The sequence below is a fragment of the Micromys minutus genome (genome assembly GCF_963924665.1).
Source record: "Micromys minutus genome assembly, chromosome: 4".
Taxonomy (NCBI): domain Eukaryota; kingdom Metazoa; phylum Chordata; class Mammalia; order Rodentia; family Muridae; genus Micromys; species Micromys minutus.
The window spans coordinates 21,903,352-21,927,678 of NC_137973.1; the positions used below are offsets into that span (position 1 = coordinate 21,903,352).

Here is a 24,327-nt window from a genome sequence, read left to right on the forward strand (position 1 = left end):
GATTTTTCTTTTTACTAAGAGAAATACTGGTAAATCTTACAGTTAGTATATCAGAACTATGTTAGAATGTTTAAATCTTACTTATTCACTCCTTTCCGCTTTGGAACACGAGTATCGAGATGATTCTTGTAGACTTACTCCAAGTGTTACTATTTCGATACGCAGTCGTTGGTTGAGATCAGATTCTTAAACATCTGGTTGTGCCTGTTCAACATGGAAGACTGAGTGGGGTAGAGCTTGGGGACAGACGGTGAGTGTGCAAATGGACTTGAGGATCATTTGTGTTCAGGTTTTGAGACAGTCTTACTGTGTAGTTCAGGCTGGCCTTGAACTAGAAATTCCTCTGCTGCGCCCTTTCCAGTACTAGGCTTTTGGTGTGTGCACCACCATGTTTGATTTATAGCTTAGGTACTGTACTATTACTTTTTTTTTTTTTTTTTTTTTTTTTTTTTTTTTTTTGAGCTATTTTGGTTCTTAACGACTTAAATGTGAGCTGAATACTGTAAACAAAGACGTTCCTCCAGTTTGTAGACCAGGGAATGGTAGTCACACAGGTGAGCTCTCCCAGCTTTCCTGGTGGATCTGAGCAGTGACCTTACCCGCTGTCCTTCCTACCATCTCTGGCCTACACACAACCTTTCCTGACAGGCTTGACACTTCATCTACTGTGATAATTAGGTTTGGAAGAAAAGTCTGGGAGCATATTATGTTAAATTTTATTTCTCTGAGGGAAAATATTTAAAGTTTCAAAGCATCGACTAACAAGTACATTTTTGTGGTACGGTCCATTTGTAATCTTAAAATGTTTTGTGTAATCACTTTTAAGATTTTTAACTTAAGCCACACATTATAAAACAGTTGTATTCATTAAAATCTTGAAATGCTTATGTCGCTGGCTGGATTATTCTTTGTTGCCTTGTTAGCCAGGGATCATACCTAATCAGCTGAGTTCATCTGGCAGCTATTGAGACAGGTCTCTCTCGCGCTGGTTGGTGCACTGTCCTTCCTGTCCATGGCCTCAGTCAGGGCCTTGGACAAGGACAAAGGAACACAGTGTACCTCTTCGGCAACATTGTTTAGGGTTTGGATTTTTTTCTTAATCATTGTGCCATCAATAGACACAAAGCTGTATTCACATTTTTAGTGTTGTTTCAGACATAACCTAATGAGTTATTTTGTGTGTACAGACTTCAGTTAGTTTAGGCTGTATGTAATTTTAATCTTGTTCTTTTAGTGACTTTAGACCAGCCAGTTAATTTTTCAGAAATGGTCTGCCACAATTATTAAGAAAATGTATTTGGTTTTTGTTTATTTTTTGTTTTGGTTTTCTGAAAGATGTCTCTAATGATCCTTTTTATAATAAAATCTTTATATGTATAGACATTTCTTTTGTGTTTCTAAAAACTATACGAACAATCACGAGGCCTTTTTTTGGTAAAGCAAAAGTATAAATTACTAGCATTCTGAATTTAGAAATGTAATATCTCCCTAAATTATCTGAATTGAATAGTTTATGTAGTAAATTTTATTTTCCTTTAATAACTTACATCTCAAAAATAGGACATGCGTATTATATGCAAAATAAAAGATTTTCTTTACAATTTTCTAAATTGTTAGTAATTCTACTGCTCAGAAACAACCAAAACAATAATTTAAAATACTTAATTATTTTTTTGCAAAATTGGCAGCTAGACCCATTTTTCATGTATTGCTTGTGTTTCTGAGACTGAGTGCTAGCAAGTGTCTAATCTGCACATGAATGTGCCACAGTTCTTCTACGATTATTAATTTGAATAACAATATGCTTTGGCAATGTGTATATAAAAATTTTAATCATATTATTATGCACATATTTGGAGATCTAGAATTACTTGGTAAAGAATTAACTTTATTCTGTTTCTAGTAGATAGTAATGAATTGTTTTCCAGAAAATTGTATCAATTTTAAAAAAACCACAGGGCTCAACTTTACTAGAAAACATACAGATAATCCCAAACCTATTGATTTTTACATAAACATCTTATGGACATTGCTTAGGTGATGTCTGTCCCAATATTTCTATTAATTACATATCATCATAGTCCATGAAGAAAACATGAAGTAAATCCAAAATTATTTGTTTGTAATGACTATCTTCTTTATGGAAAAGAACTATGCTAGAGACTTGTCACCTGTATTGTTTCCAACTGTAAGGATTTTCTACCCTTCTCATAGCTAGGTTTCTGTGTCTTTGTCCAAGCAGATTGTCCACCCACATGTGTGATTTAAAAAATGTACTTTGGATTCAACATTGTCTGTTTAGTGCAGGTCCTCTGAGAGCTGTCTTGGTTTTTATGTCACATTCTACTCTTACACTCCTGGATTTTAGTGAGATATTTTTACAGTAGTAATGGCGTCCTCTCCCAAAGTGTACTGCTATTAATAATCTCCACTCCGAGAGTCCTTCTCATGCTAGCAGCAGCTGCCAGAGACACTTGCCTGTTTCTTACTCAGTGTTACTTAGGTCACATCTGTCATAGCTTTGCCCATTAGCCACTTTCTAGGCTTACCCTTCTTCCCTCTCTCTGTTGAGTTCCATTCCCACCACGGTTAACTTTTGACATCACAGTTTGAGCAAGTCTTTTTATTTAAGATGCCTTGGTGGCCAGCCACAATTTAACTTGGTTTCCATGCAATTCAATGTCTGTTTCCAGAACCTTCAGCCAAATATATAAACATAAATATAAAGTATCTCTTTAGCAGGGATAAATATAAAGCATTTTAATATACATCAAGCCCCTGTGTTACCAGGGGATCCTCCAGGTTCTCTCAAGACCTCACCTTCCTCCAGGGCCGTGCTTCCTTCTGCCTTGGTGGTCCTCATCCGTCATCCTCAACCCTAGTGCGCTCCATGTTCTGCCACTGCCCTTGGCCTGCTTTGGGCTGCTCAGTGGTGCTGTGTGACACTTTGTAGGAACACTTGGTGGCTTCAGTTAGGCTCTCAAGTCTTAGTCCACAGAGGCTGACTCCGGTGCTTGTTCTGCTGTGAGTGACATGCAGGAGAAAGCTCAGAGACACATCCATACAACAGGTCTGTTGACATCACTGTTTTTGTACTTAGAACATGGCATGTTTTTGTTTATTGTGTTTTAAAATGACTATGCAGCTGTGATTTTGAATATTTCATTTTCTAAATTTAACCAAACTCAGATACGTTTAATTTTAAGAGTAATTACTACTTACCAATTTTGAAAGTGAAGGTGAAACAAATACACAGTATAGTCATTTAGGAGGTACTTTCGAGAGTCATTTAGGAGGCCCAGGAGTTTGAAAATGTCAGAAAAGGCTCAAAGGGAAAAACGTCTAATACGTGGAAGGCAGGAAGATCAGTGTTGTGGCAGGAGCTGAACTAGGAACAGCTTTGAGTGAGGAGGTAGAAACATTGCTTCTTGCGCCACTGGACCGTCAGAAGGGTTGACATTTCAGATCCTCATGTCCTGTAGCATCACGTAGTTTAAAGTTATGCCAGTCTTTTCCCTCCTGAGCACTCTGTACAGACAGGAGTAAATAGAGTAGGAATCAGGGGTTTCCTGGGAACTGTAGTCTCTAACAAGCAAGGCACCTTCCATCTGTGGTAAAACTTACAGCCATTGTAGTACAAAGGGAGAAATGCGTAAATGGGCCACTCTGTACAGAGAGGGCCTCCCCGACAGTTAAGACTTCAGATAGTTCTGTTTTCAAACAGCTGACCGGAGAATGGCAGGGAGTGTGCTGTTGCTTGTGTTTATATCTTGTTCTTTATGGTGATTCTGCTGCGGCCCATGTCCACCTGCACTGTGCCAATACACACAGAATACCCAAAACCAAGTTGAGAGCTTTTCTCTAACCTTTGGATTAAACAGGCCTAGAGAGAATTCTCTGCTCTTCCGGAGCTTAGATTCTAGTTTAAGGAGTCCGCAGATAAAGACTTTTAAGATGCTGCTGTTTTGATGACAATCAAGTATGGTAATAAAAGCATCTGATTTGGTATGCAGATATACAGACGAGATACTACTTTATATGTATTTCTTTTTTAAAAAGCCTTCATATAGTATGTGAGATAACCTCATGAAGTAGGTTGAGTTATATTATTTCTGCTTCCATGTGTGAGAGGTCTGAGGCACAGGAGGGTTTAAGAACTTGTCTTACAACTAGGAGATAAGTAATTACTTCTGAATGAGGCAGTCAGCAGCAGGACTCGTACGTTAGCCAGCTGAGCCCAGAGAGACTAGGTACATGGGATAGAGTTGAGAAATTGAGTGGACCTCTTCACATATGCTAAGACACACATCTCAGTGTGTAACTATGACATTGTTTCCTAGACATTTTACCATCAGATCTTACTAGTATTGGATTTTTCTTCCTTTGTTAAATCTGAGCATAAAGGAAATTAAGTGAGCACATGCTATACAAATCTACAAGGAATCATGTCTTGTTACCCATGATAAGCTGCACAGATGGTAAGTAGCCTTAATATCAACAGGCAGGGTACGAACACCTGTAACTTGCATTTTAAGAAATGAGTCGAATGTCAAGACTTGTAGAGTGAGCAGCAGCAAATAAAAAACTATTCTAAAAATAAACTTGGAAGTAAGTTCCTGGCAGAGTAAATTGTTTGAAATAAACCTGCACGATCTCTTGCCCGCACTCCAGAAACCTAACAAGCCCTATGAACTAAGACTTAAAGTCGACATAGATGGCCTCCGTTAATACTTATCTAAGTGATTCTTTTGCTGCAGAAATAATGTAACATGCTAGAGGTTTTTGTAATATGTAGTTTATGTGCCACATTATCTATCCTTCTAATGTTCAACATGCACATATATGAATGCAGCTGTCTTCAAAGTTAGAGAACCAAGTCTGTTGAACTGTAACATTCATAACTGTCATTTATACACAAAAATTGAAGACACCTGGAGGTTTCAGGACTGTTTAAACTGTCTCTTAAATCTCTCTGTACATATGAATTTAAAGCATGCATTGCATGGATAAAACCTAAATTCTATTACCTAGTTACAGATAGGTCAATATAATATAATGACAGTTGGCAGTTTAAATATTTTCATCAGTGATTAAGATATGGCAGATGGATACATTAAATGATGAGAAAGAACCCCAGCCACATTTGAAGGTCTATGCACATTAAAATAAGAGCAAAGCTAAATTAAGTTTAACCTTCCATTACAGATTATGTCTGTTCTCCGTGCATTTTGCTAGTATTGTAGATGGATAAGACAGAGCGGCTTCTCATAAGGAGACCACTGATGGCCATTCTGTCTCTTGAGGGATGTATCTCCTGTTATCCTTCTATAGTCATTTGTCAGAACACCGGAACAAGCTGGATACTATGCACATGCCTATAATGCCAGCACTTGGAAGATTAAGACTGGAAGATGCATGAGCTCAACTCAACCTGGGCTGCATAGTGGGACCCCGTCTCAAACAAAAACAAAACCATAGGCACATGATTTCCTTCATTCATCAAGTAGATATTAATAAGCAAGATAATTGTTATAATTACAGGATGCATTTGTATCTGGGTTGTGCCAAAATACAACGTGTCAGCCGACGCTTTTTTAAATTTTTTAATTATTTATTTATCATGCACTTAAAAGTGTGTTTGTGTGTACATGTATGCAGTGCTCCAGAGGCCAGAGGTATTGAATCACCTAGAACTGGAATAACAGGTTCTTGTGAGCCACCTAACACTGAGTGCCCAAACTGAGGTCTCTACAAGACCAGTACCCACTCTTAGCTGTGGGGCCATCGTCCAGCCCTCTTTTATTATACAGTTCTATTTTAAAATTAGTTGGCAATAATTTATGTTGAAGTTTCTTCATACATAAGTATACACACATATATGGATAAACATACTTTGAATTGCTGTGGTCCTTACTAAAATACATAATCTGTTCTCAGAAATTCTAGTACAGAAAATACAGTTTGAATTCTCTTAAAGAATATACTTGATGTCCCTTTACTCATGTTTTTATAGCAAGACTTTTGTTGGAGGGTCTTTAATGTCCCGTCAGTCACATCCCAGTGGCTTGCTTCTGAATTACTCCTAGGTCAGAATTGACTTCTCTGCTCTCCGTCACTGACTGTGGAAAGTTATGTAAGTTAACTATCTCTAACACACTGGTTTGCTAAGTAATTATAGAAATAATCTGGGAGTTTTTGAAATGTGTATAAAATTTTCTGCTGAGGTAATAGCAGCCACCTATCTGAGAAAAATAAATGTAAGGCTAAGGAAACCCAAGACAGAAAAGGTTAAATACTGATCCTAAACTTACATGGGCAGTTACCATGCATGTTTGGGGCTTGATGTCTTTATATGATGACGTTGAGTTCTGTTTTGAGAGGAAAAAATGTTGAATAACATTGTTACCTTAAATTTCTTCCTTACTGGTCTTGAGTGTGGAAATTGAAATTTGTTATTGCTGTGCTTATTTACATTGTGTGTGTGTGTGTGTGTGTGTGTGTGTGTGTGTGTGTGTTTCACATAATAATAGTTTTTATGAGCAATTTAATCCTTAACAGCTTTTCAGCCCTCCACAGAAATCTTTACCGGTTCAGATTTGAACATCACTGTGATTACCATGGTGAACATACAGGGGCAGTATTGCACCGTTTTTGTAAATCTTGTCGGAATTTGAGGATTTTTAAGCTGCTGCAGTTACAGGCTTGTTCTTGGACGGATGATAACACTGTCTCACTTTTAAATGCACAGTTGCACCTGCTTTGTGAAGTCCAATTCAGGTTCTTGTGTGGATTATGCAAAACTCTTGTTTTACAGAAACTCATCCTTAATTTGTATTTGAAGTCGAGGGATATGTTGTTAATTAAAAGTAAATTCATCTGTAGTTAGACAACAAAATGTTACTAATTCATGAAAAATTGCAAACTGCTAAAATCAGTGCAGTACCTGCTTTATAAAAAATTTTCAAGAATGTGAGGGAATTTTTTGTCAACTTGTCAAGCAAATAAAACTTCGATTAATATATAGTTTTACTTTAGGATTTTGTTATTGATATGAGATTATTATAAATGTTGTAGGTTTATTTTTCTCTGACTGTCACGAAGAGGGAACTGAGCAGTTGTTCCCATCGATTTCTCTGTAGTTTTCAATGCCTCCTATGATCGAGGACGCTTGACACATTGTGAACCAACAGTGAGCAAAGCAAACCCAGGCTTCACTGTTTTCCACGTCAGAAGAGCAGAGCTTCTGACCTGTGTGGATGATGGCGCTGTCCCAGCCTGGTAAACGGAGAGAGTGGTACTTACTACCTTATAGGGTGCTGTGATGGCCAAACTAAAGAATCCGTAGGAAGAGCAGCTCTGTAACGAGCGCTCACTGTCCTCAAGCTCATGTGGCTAAAAGGTGGGATCAGTTCTCAGTAGCAATATATCTTACTTTTACTTCTGATACATTAATAATGTTCTTTTACTATTTTTAGAGTTGTTGTTTTAAATGTTTTTAATTGTGAAGGAAAATACATAGCACCCATTTTGAATAGTCAGTTATTTTCTCGTTTGCTGAATGACTGGGGTCGTTGCCTGTAGAAAGTTGATGTGCCTCGGTTCTACGCACATTATGTAGATTCATTCAGTGTGACTACCCTGTGTAAAAATTAACCCCATTATGTCTATATCAATGAGAAAATGATAGGTGACATCTTTGTATTTTGTTTGCAGACTCCCACATGCTTAGAATAAGTGTGTTGGCTCGGAATCCCATTAAGCAGAATTTTTACAAGTGCTAAATAATAATTGACAGTTTATTGGTTCCTGTTCTGTTGTTTCCTTCACTGCCTCTAGTCCGTTTCCATTTATGATTTTAAATTCTGAGGCCCCTCACACCCAGTAAGAAGTGGAGCACACTTGATGCCATCTGCAAATGGTCTGATCAAAGCTCATGGCTGTGTGAACCAACACTTCAACAGTTGGGCTTTCTTTGCTGTACTTGCTTTCTTCATCCTTTTATATTTTAGTCATATAGAAAGCATACTTTAACATGCTTGCATGTCTGAAGCCCTACACACACAGAGGCCTAAGCATTATTCTAGTCTGCACCCTGTGTAATAGCTGCTCAGCCGTGTTCCTGCTGTAACTGCTTCCCGGAGGGAAGTGTTGTTCTGCCGTTCTCACATTAGCTTTGTTACCAGGCCGCACCTCTCAGCTGCTCACTCATTACCATACAGCTGCTGTGTAGACGAGGAAGCAGGCAGAGTTGTACTGGCTACAAGAATAAGAAGCTCCTTTGCAGATGGGGTGCTGGCAGATGGGCATGTGTTGGAGCAGGTTTTACTAATGACGGAGTGTGTTAAAAATCATTCTGAGAAAGTCCAAGGTCATTGTCATGAATTTAGAGTTTTTGAGGTTGCTCAGCTTTATGTAGAACAGACTTTTTTAAAAAAGTCCTAATTAATAAATATTAATAAATGGCAAGCGACAACTCCCAGAAACATTTGATGAGTTCTTTTTCTTTTTTAGTATATTTTATCTTTAACATGATCTAAGAAACATTAAACCTATCAATTAATGTTTCTTACTAATTTTTCCTGTCATAATTTTAAATTTATTAAAAATTTCAAGCTATATACAAAAGCATATGCTTTGAAAAAATGCAGTAGCATTCAGTTTTGCGATATAATGTTAAACTATTAGGAGATCAAATGGCAGAGGAATGGGAAATCTGTGTGCCCAGTGCTGAGCATTCTGAAGATTAAGTTGAAGTGTGTGACACATACTTACCAAGTTAGAAATGGTATGAACAGGGGTGCGTCTTTGTTAAAATATTTTGTGCTTAATTTTTCATACACGTAAAAACATATGAGGTCGAATTGAAATAACTGCCAATACTTACTTTTTAAAAAGTTTGGGCCAGGTGAGGGAGCACACAGCTGCGATATCAGGACTTGGGAGATGAAGCGGTTTGGTGCTGCTGTGCTACACAGTGAACACCAGGCCAGCCTAGACTAGGAACCACGACTGAAGAAAAATAACAACAAAAAAGTTTTCCAGTGGCTTCTTACTCCTTTTGTCCCTTTTAATTATATATATATATATTGTATATCGTGTTTCAGTGGAAGAGGATTAAAAGGAACAGCTAAAGCAAAATGCAGCTGTGTGATCATATGTAAGATGTGCAGTGGTCCCTTTCATTTTAATGCAAACAGAACTCTTATTTTGTTAATGGAGATTAAATGAAATAAACACACATTACATATAAAATATAGATAGCTAATTTCAGGGTTTGTGGTCACAACATGTTGCTTATAAACTTTCATGCTTCTGTTTTATTTATTTATTTATTTATTTATTGGTTAGTAGAGGCACAAAATTCCTTTAATGCCTGTAAATAAATAAATAAATAAAACTGTATGAGATTTCTAGGAAATCTTACCCTCTTGAACACTGTTTAATAGTCATATATTTCCTTTAAACACTTTTGGAGTATGTTCTGTTTGTAGTGAAGGTTTGTGTACAGTTGGCTTTTTAAATATCCAGCGAGCTCCCAGCCATTCCATTGATGATCTCATCATATATCAAACTGTACTTCTGAGGCTCATAACTATTCTCCAGTGAAAAAATACACGAGAGACGGAATTATAAGTAACATGTGCTAGGATACATTAAACAGCCAACACTAGCATTATTTCTGTAGGTCTGCTTATTTGGTAGAGTCTATCTTACAGTGTCAGTATGTCTTGTCAGTATTTCTTGTTGACATGTGATTTGTACAAGAAGTTTGGGAAGAGCTAATGATAACACAAGCATCACCTGTGGTCACTGCTGCCCATGCAACTTACATTCTCATTGGGAGGACAGACAGAGATCATGTGCCACTCTGTGCCTAGGTTCCAGCTTCACAGAGTGACAGCTTTGGAATGAGGAGAAGTAACCTCTGTGCAGATGACTTACACCATTTCCTCTGAAATACAGACCTGAGCTTCAGAGCCAGTTGGTGCATGGACCGTCCTTGTTTGGATGTCTAGGGATCGTCTCATGCTCCTCCTCTCCTGACTTCTAGAAAGAAGCAACAGTCAAACAGCAGCAACAAAAGCAATCCTTGTTATGTCGTTTGTCTTCTATCTGGTCAAGCAAATAAGAAATTTGATGCCATCTTTGATACTTCCCTCTCCTTTGTTTCTGTCATCTGCAACCAATATGTCCTGTCAGTTTCTTGTCCAGACACTTCAGTTGTTAATCCCTATGTATCTGTTCCTACCTAGCCTAGTCCAAGCTGCCATTGCTTCTTGTTTGTCCAGTGACAGGTCCTTCTTGGAGCCTGCCCTCACCCTCTGCCAGTCACTTCCCCTGCCTTCCACCTTGTATCTAGAATCATTTTTCAGGAAAGGTTATTTGATTCATTTTGCTTTGCTGAAATCCAATATTAACTTTTCATTGCTTTTATGTTAAAGATAAGAATTCTTTACACAGTTTTGTATAATCTAGTCCCCATTTATTTTTCTACCCTTATTCTTATCATGGTGTTCCCTGACCCATGATCCAGCTGAGTTCAGCCAGTAGCTGTCTCTGAACTCCTAGACTAGATGGAACCTTAACATATGCTTTCTTTGCTGCAGCATACAATGTAGTAGTTTAGGGCCCCTTCCTTCCTTCCTTCTTTTCTTCCTTCCTTCTTTCCTTCCTTCCTTCCTTCCTTCCTTTGTTCCTTCCTTCCTTCCTTCCTTCTTTTTTCTCCCTGCTTTATTGTCTTTCTCACCCTCCTACAGCATATTCTCAAGCCATGAAAGTCAGTATTTAATTATCTAATACAGAGCAGACAATAAAATGAATACACATTGAATGGATGAAAATGTTTATTAGAAATGAAAATGGCCATATAAGTCTATTGGCAAAAGTATACAGCCTAGCAGGATGGAGGTAGAGACAGACAGGATAAAGTATTGGTTTAACTTACAGAGACACATTACTAACAGTGATGTTTGCTATCATTGGAATGGGACAAATGTGCCTGGGTCAAATTGATATCTGTTAAATATGGTTTGCTCCTATAAAAAGGATTTACGTGATAAATCAAGAACCAGGACCAGAGCCAGGTATGATGATGTCCAGTACTGGGGAGAGCGCAGGGCAGAGTAGAAGGATCAAGCCAGCCTGGACTACACAGCATGCCCCAGGCCAGGGAAGCCTTGGAGATGGGCAGGAGGGAACACAAAGAGACAGCCACATTATCTACTGTGCTTGTACTTTAATGTTCTGTGTGAGGCCATAGAGGAAATCCTGAGAATTGGGATGTGCTACTTAGAATCAGATGAAGCTACAATCTCCAAGAGTATTTGGACTGATGGAGTCATTGACTAGCAAAGCTATTTTCTTTGGTTCAGTAGTAGGGTTTGTCATTTGCTCTTGGGGGGTCAGATCATTGTAGTAAGGATGAGAAGCCTTGCAGCTTCCTTGAAAGGGTATTTCACTGGAGATCTTCAGTGTGTCATGTCCCTACTGCGTCCTTCAGGATTCCCGTAGAAAATAAAGTCTAAGACCATGAAGGAATGAAGGGAGGACATAAGTTCTTCAAAGGGCTGGGGAAACAACTCAGTAGGCCAGAGTACCGGCTGCTCTTGCAAAGCACTTGGGTTCAGTTTTTAGCAGCCGTATCTGGTGGCTTACAGCCACCTGTAACTGCCGCTCATAGTGGGTCTGACACCTTGTGACATCCACAGATTTGTGCACACACATGATGCACATAGAAATGAGTAGGCGCACACACACACGGAAAATAAATAACATTTTTTAAGTTATTAAAGGAATTAGAGAAAGGATGCAAACTTAATGTGTTATGAGCACTTTTATACTTTCTTCCTCTGCCCACTAGTGACTGCCCAGTCTATGTCATACCAGGGATAAATGAAGTTGTTCTTAGCAAGGGGACATTAGCAGTTGTATATCAACTCTTGTCTTGCTTCTTTTGGTAAATTCGTACACACAGTGTGTCAGTGAACACATTCAGCTAGTTTATTTTTTCTCCTTGTCTGCCTTGGCTTTGGTGCAGATTTCCTCCACATATGAGACCTTTGAATGCTGACACAGCTCAGAAAAAAAAAATCCTGGAATATCTGAACTACCAGTATGTCTTGCCTCGATTTAGAGAACTCTACTTCATTCTATAATTGGAGACCAAGATCTGGTTCTGGCCCTGGGGAAATTAGTGAAGTCTTGGCCTCTTTCCTCACATAAGATAGGGTTATCACCATAGCACTTCTCCATAAGGCTGCCGTACAGTCTTCATGGCGCAGTGGAAGAGGCATGCCTGGTGAGTTTTCTTCCCAGTGAGCATCATCTTCCTCAAAGGGCGTCTTTGGTATGTTTGGTTAGTCAGACTCAAAAAGAATAACATAACATATACAGCCTCTTTCATTGCAGCCACTGAAGGGGCACTTGATCTCGTTCAAATCTGGTGACTATTTTTTACTTTATTGTTTTAGAGTAAAATATCACCATGTGCCTAACTGTATACATTGTCATATGAACTGAGGAATATTATTTATTAATTGTACCTGTTTGTCTTTGTTTATTGACCAGTCTACCCTTCTTTGTGAGTGGGGAATCTTCTAGGATAGAGAGTACTATGTCTTGATCAGCTTTACATTTTGTTTTACTTAATGTCTAGATATCTAGAGTTTTGCTAACCTTGGTTCAATACTTCCTCAAATGTGGTAGATGTGTAAAAAGAAGGAAAATTAATCTCTAATTAATTTCCTACCGTCTCCTTCATTGTTTAGAGCATAAAACCCCACTGCATAACTCAGAATATGTTTGGCTGAAGTTGACCCTATTGCAGTAGAGTTTAGAGATAAAGTATCATCATGTAAATTATTCCCAGTTACCATCTTTTCCTGTGCTACCTACGTATAAACAATGCAGTGATTTCACAAAATAAGTTTTGAAATGAGTAGATTAGTGAAGGTATATAAATTATAAATTGGCCTGGCAAAATCTGTTCATTGTGAAATGTTTTAGAAAGAGCCATTTAATTTCATCTTTGCTAATGCTGTTATGATTATGTAGATGATCAAGTCTTCATTTATTTTGAAATACCTTTAAGATGTTTTCTTTCTGTAGAGTAATTTTTAAAGGAAAGGCTTAACAAGAAGAGGGATTATCAGTGAGTGTATGTCTTTATCTTAAGACCTGACAGATACCTAAACAAATGATTATTTTTCTTGTAAAATTAACATATATTGTCTTGCAAACTTACATTTGTAAAAATTTAAAATTTAGTTTTCAAGAGTCCCAGCATTTTTATCCAGATCCAAAGCAGGTCTTAGTTCCTCTGCTGCGTCTGCCCCTCGGCTGCCCTCCATTCCATGACTCCATGTGGACAACTCGGGACCATTCCAGAAAAAGAATCCTTTGAAGCTAGCTATCAAATATAACAACATTAAAGTTACTTTTTTAGACATTGGGGCCCTCAAAGACTTATTGGTTGATTTCTTTAGAGCATATGCTAAGTTTTTAAAGTGAATAAACGAAATGCCTTTATAACAAAAGCTTATGCGTAACTCTGCTAATGGCTTGTCTGTTTCCAGCAATATGCTCTCATGGTCAAACTGTCTTTAGAATCTCCGGAACAGGCGGGGATCTTGTAAACATTTTGCTACTCATAATTCTTGTAATTTGTTAAATTTACCAGTAACTGCTTTAAATGTAAACTGGTGCTTTTGATATGAATACGTAGCACCTTTCTTACCTTTTAAGCATAGTTGGGTGATCCCTGGGTTTTTCTGTGCTCACTGGACAGAGCATTAGATTCTTGAATACGTGGAAGAACAAGTAAGAACATCAAGGGATCATTTGATGTACATTCACAAAGAAGCTGGTGGTGTTTTGTTTATTAGCCTACAACCAATGCGGAGTGGGTACTCAGTGTGTCTATTTTGTGTTCTATGTGAAGGAAGTTCATATTCCCAGGCATTACTCAGGGTTAGAGCTCCAAAGTTTCATTAACAGGCCAGATAAAGGCTGTGTAGTGAGACTCTGTCTCCAAAAAAATAAAAATAAAAATAAAGGAAGTTGAATAAAACTGTTTACTGTTATTTTTAAGTTGTTTTAAATTCTACGTAATTGCTGAGTTGGCAAAAAGAAATGCCTGTTTCTAAAAGTTCAATGTTTGAATCTGATTTTATGTATTTACCCACCAGATGTTGTCACCAGAATACAGTTATCAAAGTCATTTGAGCGAACCATAGCAAATCAGAAAGTTCTGGGGCAGGTCTGATGGCCAGGCTAGAATAAGCGCACTTTGGTTGAAGGTCTCCGTTAACTTGGAGGTTCTGCAACTATACTCTGTTCTGTTCTGTCCTCTCGGCTCCCGTAACTGAAACTAAGTGCATCTTTTGTTATAGTAGACATTTGCTAAAAAAAATACTGGCAGACGCCATAATAGTCACTGGTTATCTGAGCCCAGTCACTCTTTTAAAAGTAAATTGTCAAATGTAGAAGTCAGATGAGAAGGTAGAAAACAGAAGAGCAGTGAGGTAAGGGCTGTAATGGTGGATCAGAAGTGAGTTAGTAGAACCTTAAATGGTGCATTAGTTACAGTGGCACACAGTTTGGGGGTTGGGGTTACTTGTTCTTCAGTTCCCTTCTTGGTCTTGATTTGAGAGCTGGTTTCAGGGGGTGGTAAGTCACGACAGGATGAAGGAATAATTACATGGACCAGTTGAAAACAAGTCAGTACTTTTATACTCAGGTGAATGGAGGTTAGTCATTCACCTTTGAATGGCACCATGCCTTGTAGCCTTCCACCTTAGTTCTGAGACAGCCTCTCACTGATGCTGATTTGGCAGAGCACTCTGGGCAGCAAGCTCTGGGACTCTTCCTGTTCTCGCCCTCTTCCCCCAATGCTAGAGTTGCAGATAGGCACCGCTCATTTTGCCTGACTTTTACATAGGTGTTGGTGATCCAATCCCAGGCCAGTGCGTGCATAGCAGAGACCTAATCGTATCTCTTATTTCAGAAAGTAGTGGTTGTTTTGTGAGTGATCTTCAACCCTACATGGCTGAGAATACACAAAAGAATATGGGCAGACATTATACAGGGAAATTATGTTAAATCATTCTATTTTAGAAGCCTTCTAATGCTTCACATTGCACTTTGAAACTCTTCATAGTGGTCTGCAAGACCCTTCATGTTCTGACCTTGACCCTTTACCATTGCTTCAACTGCCCCCGTCCTTGCTGAACTTGGGCACAACCCTATTGGCTGAAAAGTTGTCTCCTCCCAAAGTGCTACCATCCCAAATTACTCTGTCCTTGTAAGAGTCACCTGTCTCTGTGTCTTAGAGCTGAGAGGAACTTCCTGTGTGCCTTTCCTAGTGTGTTTCTCTTCCTACTCCCACTGAACATAAACACTCCTTCAAAGTACAGTGCTCATGCATACACAAATGGGTGCTCAAAGATGTATCACACTTGTTTACTTGTTGACAGGTAAGGACAGGGGAGAGGTTACAGAGCCATTTAGATAACCTTAGGGTTTCTTCCCTCTTCCTATGGAGCCATTCCTGAACTTCAGAGTAGCCCTTCCCCAGTTTGATGCTAGTGAGGTGTGTGTTTTAGAAAGAAACTCGAGTTCAGGGGTGGAGAAGGGAGAGCTGTGGGTCTCAGGGCTGGCAGTAGAACAGGGTGAAATTCAAAACAAACTATGCATTTATGAATAATAAGGGCCCACTTAGTGGAGATCGGTGAGTCGTGTCCCCCTCTGCTTCCCTGAGATGCATTTTAATAATGGGTGAGAAATTTCTCTGCACCATCCCCCTCCCCTACTACACTGTATTCAGTTTGGGTATGAGTGTATGTTGAAACAGAAAGACCTCTTACTAGTCAGTGTTTCCAACTAAAACGAAACAAACAAACCAATGCAAACAAACTCATGCCTACTTACATATTCCTGCAATTTCTTCTTGTACAGAAGGGCTTGTAGGGTTCTTCCATGAATTAAGGTAGACTGGCTAATGAGTTAAAGAACACTGTAACTTCAACATTAGGTAACTGAGTCAGGAGATGGGGCAGTGTGTGGTTACCCTGTAATGACCCCTTTAAGAGCAGTGATGGGAAATCTTACCCATTATTATTTCTAAGGTCAGTAATGGCTGTAATTTTACATTTTGGTTCAGAGAGGGGACCATTTTCCTCCCCAGCATCTACAGAACCTTCATTTTTCCAGCTGGTTTTAAGAATCCTTGGGGAAGAAGGTTAATGTAATATTTTTGTTTGTTCTTAGTAGCATTTTGTAGAGATTAGGGTATACGTATGCATGTGATCATTTCTTCATTAGTTACGTAATTATTTTGTCTTAATTGGTGGAGTTTAAACCTAAGTCTTTCTACTGGGTGTCTGTCATCCTTTCTTCATTTTCACTGGCCTCAGATCTCCTCCGTGCATTAGAGACATGCTTGTAATGACCAGGGTGACCAGTCTTCGGGGCTGATTGAAGTTAATCTGTAGTTTGCTTTCCTCATTATTTTCAAAAAACGCACTTAAAAAAAAAAAAAAAAAAAAAAAGTCTGATTTTTAGCTCAGCTTGACCCACCACATATGTAACGGGAACTAGAAAGAGATGTTGAACTCTGGAAACAGATCCCACATCCTGGTAGGACACCTGGTTCTCACGTTTGTCACCTGTTAATGGCAGTTACCCTTTGTAGGGTGACTACATTTGCTCTCCGTTAGGCATTCGGAGGGTCCTCACAGTCCCTTAGGGCATGTAAGTATGTGAGTGCTAGTGTTCACTGCTCACAGACTTCTATCTTTACTTTCTTCTGTGACTGTGCTAATGAAACGCTAACTTTCATTATTATGTGTAAGTTCTGAATGTATGGACATTTATATACGTATGTATGTACATTCACATACACGTATACATTATAATCTTTGCGTTGACGTTGTAATTGATTATATCAAATTACCAGAGGCTGTGTCTTTGTAAAGAGGATTTTTAGATAGCTTGAACTTAAAGGAAAAAAGAAAGAAAATACAATTTTTACAGTTACAGTTAAATAAAACTTTTAAGTCTGAGCTTTATGTTCATTTACAGTTTGATTTACTATGGTTACAATTTTTGCATGTTATAAAATCTTTGTTTTTCAGTTTTATTTTAAATTGTGTATTTTTTTTTAATTTTTTTTGTTTTGTGTTTAATGTTGGGTAGTTATACATTAATATTATAGTGTTGGTTTAGTTGGTTTAGTTGTTTTGGAAAACTAGAGTTCAGTATATGTTAAAATGAATTTTATTATGGGTTCTAAAAGCTCTGTCTCTCTCCACCCCTGTGTGTATCCTTGTCCACTCTTATTTGACTATACATTTAGTAGAAGAAAAAGTCCTAAATTATATGCCATCCTGTGCTTGACACACTGTAAAAGCTAGCCAGTTCCTTGACGAATGTAGGACATACCCTACTAACCAGTGCCAACCCCCTGCAGTAGCACATGCCTGGGTGCTGGGCTGCACACCCTCCTTCCAGTCTGATGGCACCTGCAAGAGGACACTCACTGCCTTTCTAGTGCAGCTGGAGCCGTTCCATATGAACTTACATTTTGAAAGTTAATGACAGTGAGTTAATAATGTTTCAAAAAGTTTGTTACAGCCTTAACATGCTTGGCATTCTTTCCTTTGATGTAGAAAAGTTGAACTGTCTCTAATCTAATTCTGCGCAGGGCAGGACCACTAACTGTGGTAGGTAGTTTCCTGTTCCTTCCCAGAGTAGAGTGTTGTCATGATACCAAGATCACTGACATCAGATACAAACACATCTTACTATCTTAAGGAAGAGATGTATTTCTAAATGTTAGCAAGGTAACTAAGAAAATGATGCTCAGCAGAGTAGATATTAAGAGACATATACTTTATACTTACATATTCAAATATATGAATGCACTACTAAATTATGCTTATGCTTGCTTGTATGGCCAATTGTTTAAAGCTGTTGTTACATAAATGTTTTTCTGGATGTCCTACAAATAAACTTGAGTGAGGTATGAACCTTCCAGGAGTCATTAGAGAGAAAGTTGTACAGAGATAATGTTAGGTCGTTGAGGCAGAAGGATAGCAAGTCTGGTCAGTAATGGTGTGGAGCAGTAAATGTGTGGTAAGGAAGCCAGGAGCCAGTAATGGCAAGATGGATGCGTGTAATTCCTTTGTTGGTGCTGCATGTGCACACTTCACTTGCATCATCCACAGAAGACTGTTTTGGTTTGTTTCTGTATATAACCAGCTGGGTGGTTCCAACCATTTGCTCAGAGTGAGTCCTTTGCTTAGACTGGCTGTGGTTAACCATTCTATGCCATTATCTCCCATAGGCTTGGGCTCTGGGGCAAAACATCATTGTGCTGCTTATTTTTGGAGCTGAAATCCACTTGTATACACCCAATTCAAAAGCTTGCCAATAGATTTTCATTTAAATAATGCTTATACATTGCTAGTACAAGGAATATTTTTAAAGAATTGGAAAAATTATTGCCTGGCCAGAGTTACATGAAAATTTATTTTATTATAATGAAAACATTTACTGCGTTGAGATATTCTAAGGTTTTGTACAGCTGACATCAGTATTTACTTAGCTATTGTAGAAACTCATCAGCTAATCCTTTTGATGAACTTACTTTTTGATATCTTAGCATAAGACATAAAATACAAAATAAGCTTAGAGTTACATAGATCATAGGCTAATTTAAAGTCCCCATGTTTCTGTCTATCCAGGTATAATAGAGATAGAAAAAAGTATTTAAAAATATAGTACTAAAACACCTAAATATGATTTATGCTTGAGACCATCTGTAAGCTGAGACCACCAGAAATCAGATGATGTGGATTCTTTGCTTTGCCTGGTATGTGCAGTCTGGTAGGAAGAAGATAAAGCATGGTTTTCCCTGACGGTACTTAAGGGAGTGCTGGAAAAATCTTTATTTTTACTTTGTTACTTTGAAATCTGATTAGAAAATTGGTTAGCTAGTTTTGCTTGGCTAGTTCATAGTTAAATTAGCATTATAAATTAAGTATTGGGAGAATTGTTTAAATGCTTGGTAAATGGACTTAGTAATTATGACCATACATAGTTTTCACTTAAAGGGCTAAGTTCATAGAAGCCATTCCTAAGTGATCATGAGATAGATGAAGGAAATGGTAAGGTATAGACTTCCCAATGATAAAGTTTTATGAGCAAGTTGTCTTGTAACATCATGGCCATAAGTAGCAGCCATGTAACCATGAGAAATCCTTTGAATACATAGAATAAAGGCATTTCTACCCCTGACCCCATTAAGCTTACCCAATACAAATTTTACAAGAGATTCCAGCTACTTGTTAATATTCTTCAGTAGCCTGGAACAAACAAGAACTCTATATTTGCTGGAGCCCCCCCGCCCCCAACATCACGAAGCAACTAGTTAATAAGGGTTTGTATATTTTCCCAAATATTGGACACCCCCCAAAAACAAAACGTTTCAATTTAAAAAGAACTTACATTTACAGAGCACGAATTGATTTCTAGGAAAAGTAACTTTGGTCAAGCATGCATGTACATATTATGCCTGATGGGGGATGAGGTAAGAACTAGGTAAATGTCTGAGAAGATAAGAGACAGTAAAACATAATTTCTAGGAGAGAATCCAAGATGTGCATCTTCATAAAATTTACATATGAAAGGAAACGGTATTGCATTGAATGTCATGCTTATAATGATAAACATTTAAAAAATTGACATTTCAGGTAATATTCTATTACCATGCAGAACTATTAAAATGTATTGTTCAAATAGTATGGATCTTTTTCTGAAGAAGCCAAGTACTGTAAACAACTATAGGCACATATCTTACTTGTAATAAAGAACATTAGTGGGGAGGATAAGAGTTAATTAACTGGGCACTTGATAATAGCTTTCTTTTCCGTGGAGTCTTATCCCCACCTCCAAGGGCAGTTGTGTAGCAAGCCGCAAGATGAATACCTAAATTTGTACAGTAATCATTCTAAGAAAAAGGTTGCCATTAGGCAAAGTTAGTTTCTTTATTATTATAAAAAATTTTAATGCTAAGTAATGTACATTGTCACAATCATTTTTGAAATAAAAGTCCACTACAGGGTGGACAAATGCCGGGATTCCCAAGCGAGCACATGGAGAAAGTAGTCTTTAGGCTTACGTACCTTAGGGAGAAGTGGTTCATCTTTAAGGGTAACCCTCCTCGTTTCTGAGAATCATTGGCAGTTATCTTGAAAACAGTATTCTAAAAGAATGTATGGTAAAGCATAAGAAACATTTTCACTAAATCTTAATGTAAGAGACATGCAGGTAAAACATATCTTCTATTACATAATTTCTATAAAAGAACCTTTATGCTCCAAACTGGTCTACTTTGTTATCAGTTCCCCCAAGAATATTTAATTTTCCCCTTTGGAATTGCCCATATCACAGTGCCCAAGCTACTTGAAGAATATAGCCAACCTCTGCCAAGTCTGTCCAGTAGGATGACAGTTAATGAAAGTAGCCTGCTTTGCCTCTGTTGGGGGTGGGGGTTACCCAAATACATTTCATTTCCAAAATGTTTCTTTCTGGAAGGACTTACTTGTGGTAATGCTGATTGCTATTTAAATCTCGTCAAAAATGTGGGTTTTACAAAACACAAAAATAATCTCCTGAAAGTTTGGAAGGGGAGAGGGGCTGTGGTGTGGGGGCGGTCCCTGCTGCCCACGTCCGCCCTCTGTTCAGTGCGTTGTGTGCTTACGGGCTCCCTGGAGCAGATCACCGTATAATTGATGTGCAGTCTGCATTGCTGAACCCTGGACTGCACCATTCTGTGTTCAAGGGAAGATGTAATCTGATCCCTCTGCTGCTGAGGGAGGAATCTGTTCAGTCAAGGCTTTGACAGGGCACAGTCTCCTCCAATAATCTTGTGGGTTCTCGCTCATTATTCCCCGAGTTCTCCTCAGTGGAGCTGCATGCGTGTGTGCGTCCCGAGCAGCGTTCTGGTTCTGAGCTGCGTCTGCTGGTGCTGGGGACTTTCGCTGCCGGTTCCGCTGCCTAATCTTCCTTTCCTGGCGTGCCTGAGCATGTCCACGTTAGAATCTGTGACATACCTACCTGAGAAGGGGTTATATTGTCAGAGACTGCCAAGCAGCCGGACACACGGGGGCACAGAATCCCTGAAGGGGAAAAATCCAGAAAATATGGGTTTCTACGGCACATTAAAGATGATTTTTTACAAAGTAAGTAATCTGTTTTCTTCCTGTGCTCTGTGTGTGTGTGTGTGTGTGTGTGTGTGTGTGTGTGTGTGTGTGTGTGTGTGTGTCTGCCTGAGAAGGAAAATCTGTATCATCAGAGATGGCTGCAGTATCCTCTAATTTTGGTGGGTGGTTGGATGTCTGGTATTCTGTTTTATTTCATGACTGTTGTAAGCAAGTATGGAACGATAGTGTGAGCTGGGAGAAGCTTTAAAATAAAACGTATATTTCCATCTGAGAATTTTTCACTGAAAATGTATCTCAGACTTCAGAAATGTAGCTCCTTTAAATGCTGACCTGGAAATACTCCTCAGCCTCACTTGGCTTTCCGTGAACCTTTCTGTTCAGTTTTCCTGTACCATAGACATACGTATGTGTTCATTAGTTAACTCTTGGAGTGTAGTCACTGACATGTGTGGGGTTATGTTTGAAGAGACTGGACTACTTGTGGTATCTTTAAAAAATTACCCAATGAATTTTTGGTTATAAAGTCAGTATTTTTAGTTAACATTACAGTATTTAAAAGATTTCCATAGTCATTCAGAAGATGCTTTGTTTTATAAAATAATTTAAACACAAATCCTTCTCAGTGAATTCCTTGATATATGTTTTAAACATTTTATTCATTGAAAGATTCTAGATGGCAATAAAGTTTGCTGTTAGTAGCAATTAGATGGCATTTGTACCAGCATATTTACAAGGTGTCTGGGAAGTTCTGAAAGCTAGCATTACTGACTTGATTCCGATGAATGTTGAAGATTCTCAGAACGATGAGGAAAGTCATCTGTGAAAGTTATCAAGTTCTGCGCTGGCTGACCTTCTGATGGGTTCATGTGTATATGGACACATCTGTGGATCTGAATTCTACACATGGAAGCATATGGCTCCCTGTGCACTTCAGCTTTATATTATTTGTTTTCTGATAAGATTATTTACAAAGAGAAAGAAATAATATATTTTGGGGATTGTCTTTTAAAAACGAATTGAGTATAGAAACTTCCAGAGGGAAGGAAAGCAGACCAGTTCCGTTCCCCCAGTAGGTATTTCACGAACTACGGAATAAATTGTGCATAAGCTTCTTGAACCTTCGCAGCCACAGATGACCCAGTGTTGACTGGGAGATGTTCTTCATGATGATAACAAGTCCTTGCTATACATCCCAGAGTTTGGATTTACAGCGTATATACTGTGTTCCATGTGTTTCTGTGTGAAGCAGTAGGTAGGAACATGAACCTACTGCAAAGTAGGGGTTCCAGCTTACTACAAAATGAAGGCAGTGATCTCCCTGTAACATGCAGTGAGGCAGAGGCTAGTGAGTACGTGCAGATCCAAGAGAAGATGTTAGAACAGGAAAAGTTGAACCTTAACAAATCTCATTTTGTAGTTTTGAAATAAACATAGATGACCTACGTTAATTGATAGTAAAATACAAAAATAAATATTTCAATATTGACACTGACAAATGCAAGTTTGAATGTATTGATAGCACAACATGGCATAGTGAGAAACCTTTAAGATGTGCATGTTGAACATCTCTTATATGTCATATGTCTTAGTCATAACTCATTCTCTTAAAGTCTTCGTTGTTTCAAGAGTATTTTGTCCCAAGTATGGGCTGCATAGTCCGTGTGTAGCGGTTGATGACTTTCCTTCAGCTGTATTGTAGCAGACACAGTGTCTGCTGTTAGGGACTTACTCTTGAACTGTCTCTGTTGTCCTTGCTAATTGCTTCCTTCTTTATTTTCATCACTGTTCAAGATTCGCCTGTTGTGCCTTCTACCTTTGTATAACGATATGAATGCTTAAAATTCAGTTATCCAGACTTCTGGTTGTGAAATTTTTAACCTTAAAATATTTTTAAAGAAAAATGAAGATGAGTAAGGAAGATATACTAAACATGGTTCTTTTCTGTGTGTGCTAATAATTTTTTTCTTGTTACTTTTTCTTGTTATTAAACTGAAAAAATAAAAAGCATATACTACTCTAAGGGCATGATGAATATTAATTTCTCACCAAACACTGTTCTTCCCAGCAGAATACGAAGGGGGCATTACCTGTCCAGTCTGTAACTGTAAAGCAAATAGGAAAGTCTGTGTAACATATTTTCTGATTAACCTACCAATAATAATCATTGTAGGCACATGAAAATTTAACAGTTTTTAAATATTAGCTTGCAAACTAAAAGTCTGATAATGGACCAAGTAATTTTTTTTATCTGTTTTACTTTATAGATGAAAAGAAAGTTGGACCATGGCTCTGAGGTCCGTTCCTTTTCTTTGGGAAAGAAACCATGCAAAGTCTCAGATTATACCAGGTAACGTTGAATAGAGGGGGTAGGCGGGCAGGTCCTCTGAAAACATTTCTTTGAATTTTTCGAAGAATGACAGTACTGCTGTATTCAGTGTTGTTGGCTGTCCTAATGTGTTTTGACGTTACAGAGATGGGGAAGGGCGTTGGTCTAAACCCACGCAGAGGGGCTGGCACTGTTCATTTGGACGTTCTTACTAATACTCTGATGAGAGACACATGCAGGCATTCTTTAAACAGGATTTCAAAGTCACAATTTTAGGGACTTCTAAACAGTAAACCCTGAGATCTGAATGTGAGGAAATGTCTCTAGTTACTATAGCAACTGCTGTTTTAGGGTAGATACTTTTATATGCCAAATCGAGGATAAATTTATTAGCAGTGAGGTAAATCTCCCAGTTACTAACTAAATCTTACTTCACAGAAGAAATGCCCACTTATTGGCATGATGGGTTTTATGTTTTAACACATACATTTCTGCACTTGTAGAATAGTTTCCATAACAACTAAATACAATTGTAGTCTTGTTTCCTGCTTCACTCCATCATTTTTGGATTTTTCGTCAGTATAAAACTTTGCCCACTCTCACACTAATTAGGCTAACTTAAGCACAATATCTCGTTTCCCAGCCAATTAAAAATGGCTTTGGATATCACTTGAAATGCTGCATTTTAACATTTAAATGACAAAAGCATCTTAACCTCTGTGGTCCCCTCCCCCAGTTTTGTATAATTGTCACTTTTATTGAATAACTGTCAGAGTG

The 24,327-nt window shown here is 38.2% G+C and overlaps 1 protein-coding gene across 2 annotated transcripts in view; it reads left to right on the forward strand.

Moving 5' to 3' along the window:
• The window catches only part of FBXW7 (F-box and WD repeat domain containing 7), a 66,779-nt gene that overhangs the window by 19,193 nt on the left and 23,259 nt on the right, over positions 1-24,327 (forward strand). For both annotated transcript variants that reach the window (XM_080916566.1, XM_080916565.1), the window contains exon 2: positions 23,489-23,571. In XM_080916566.1, the coding sequence (XP_080772692.1) occupies positions 23,489-23,571 (83 nt within the window). The remainder of the gene's footprint in view (positions 1-23,488; positions 23,572-24,327) is intronic.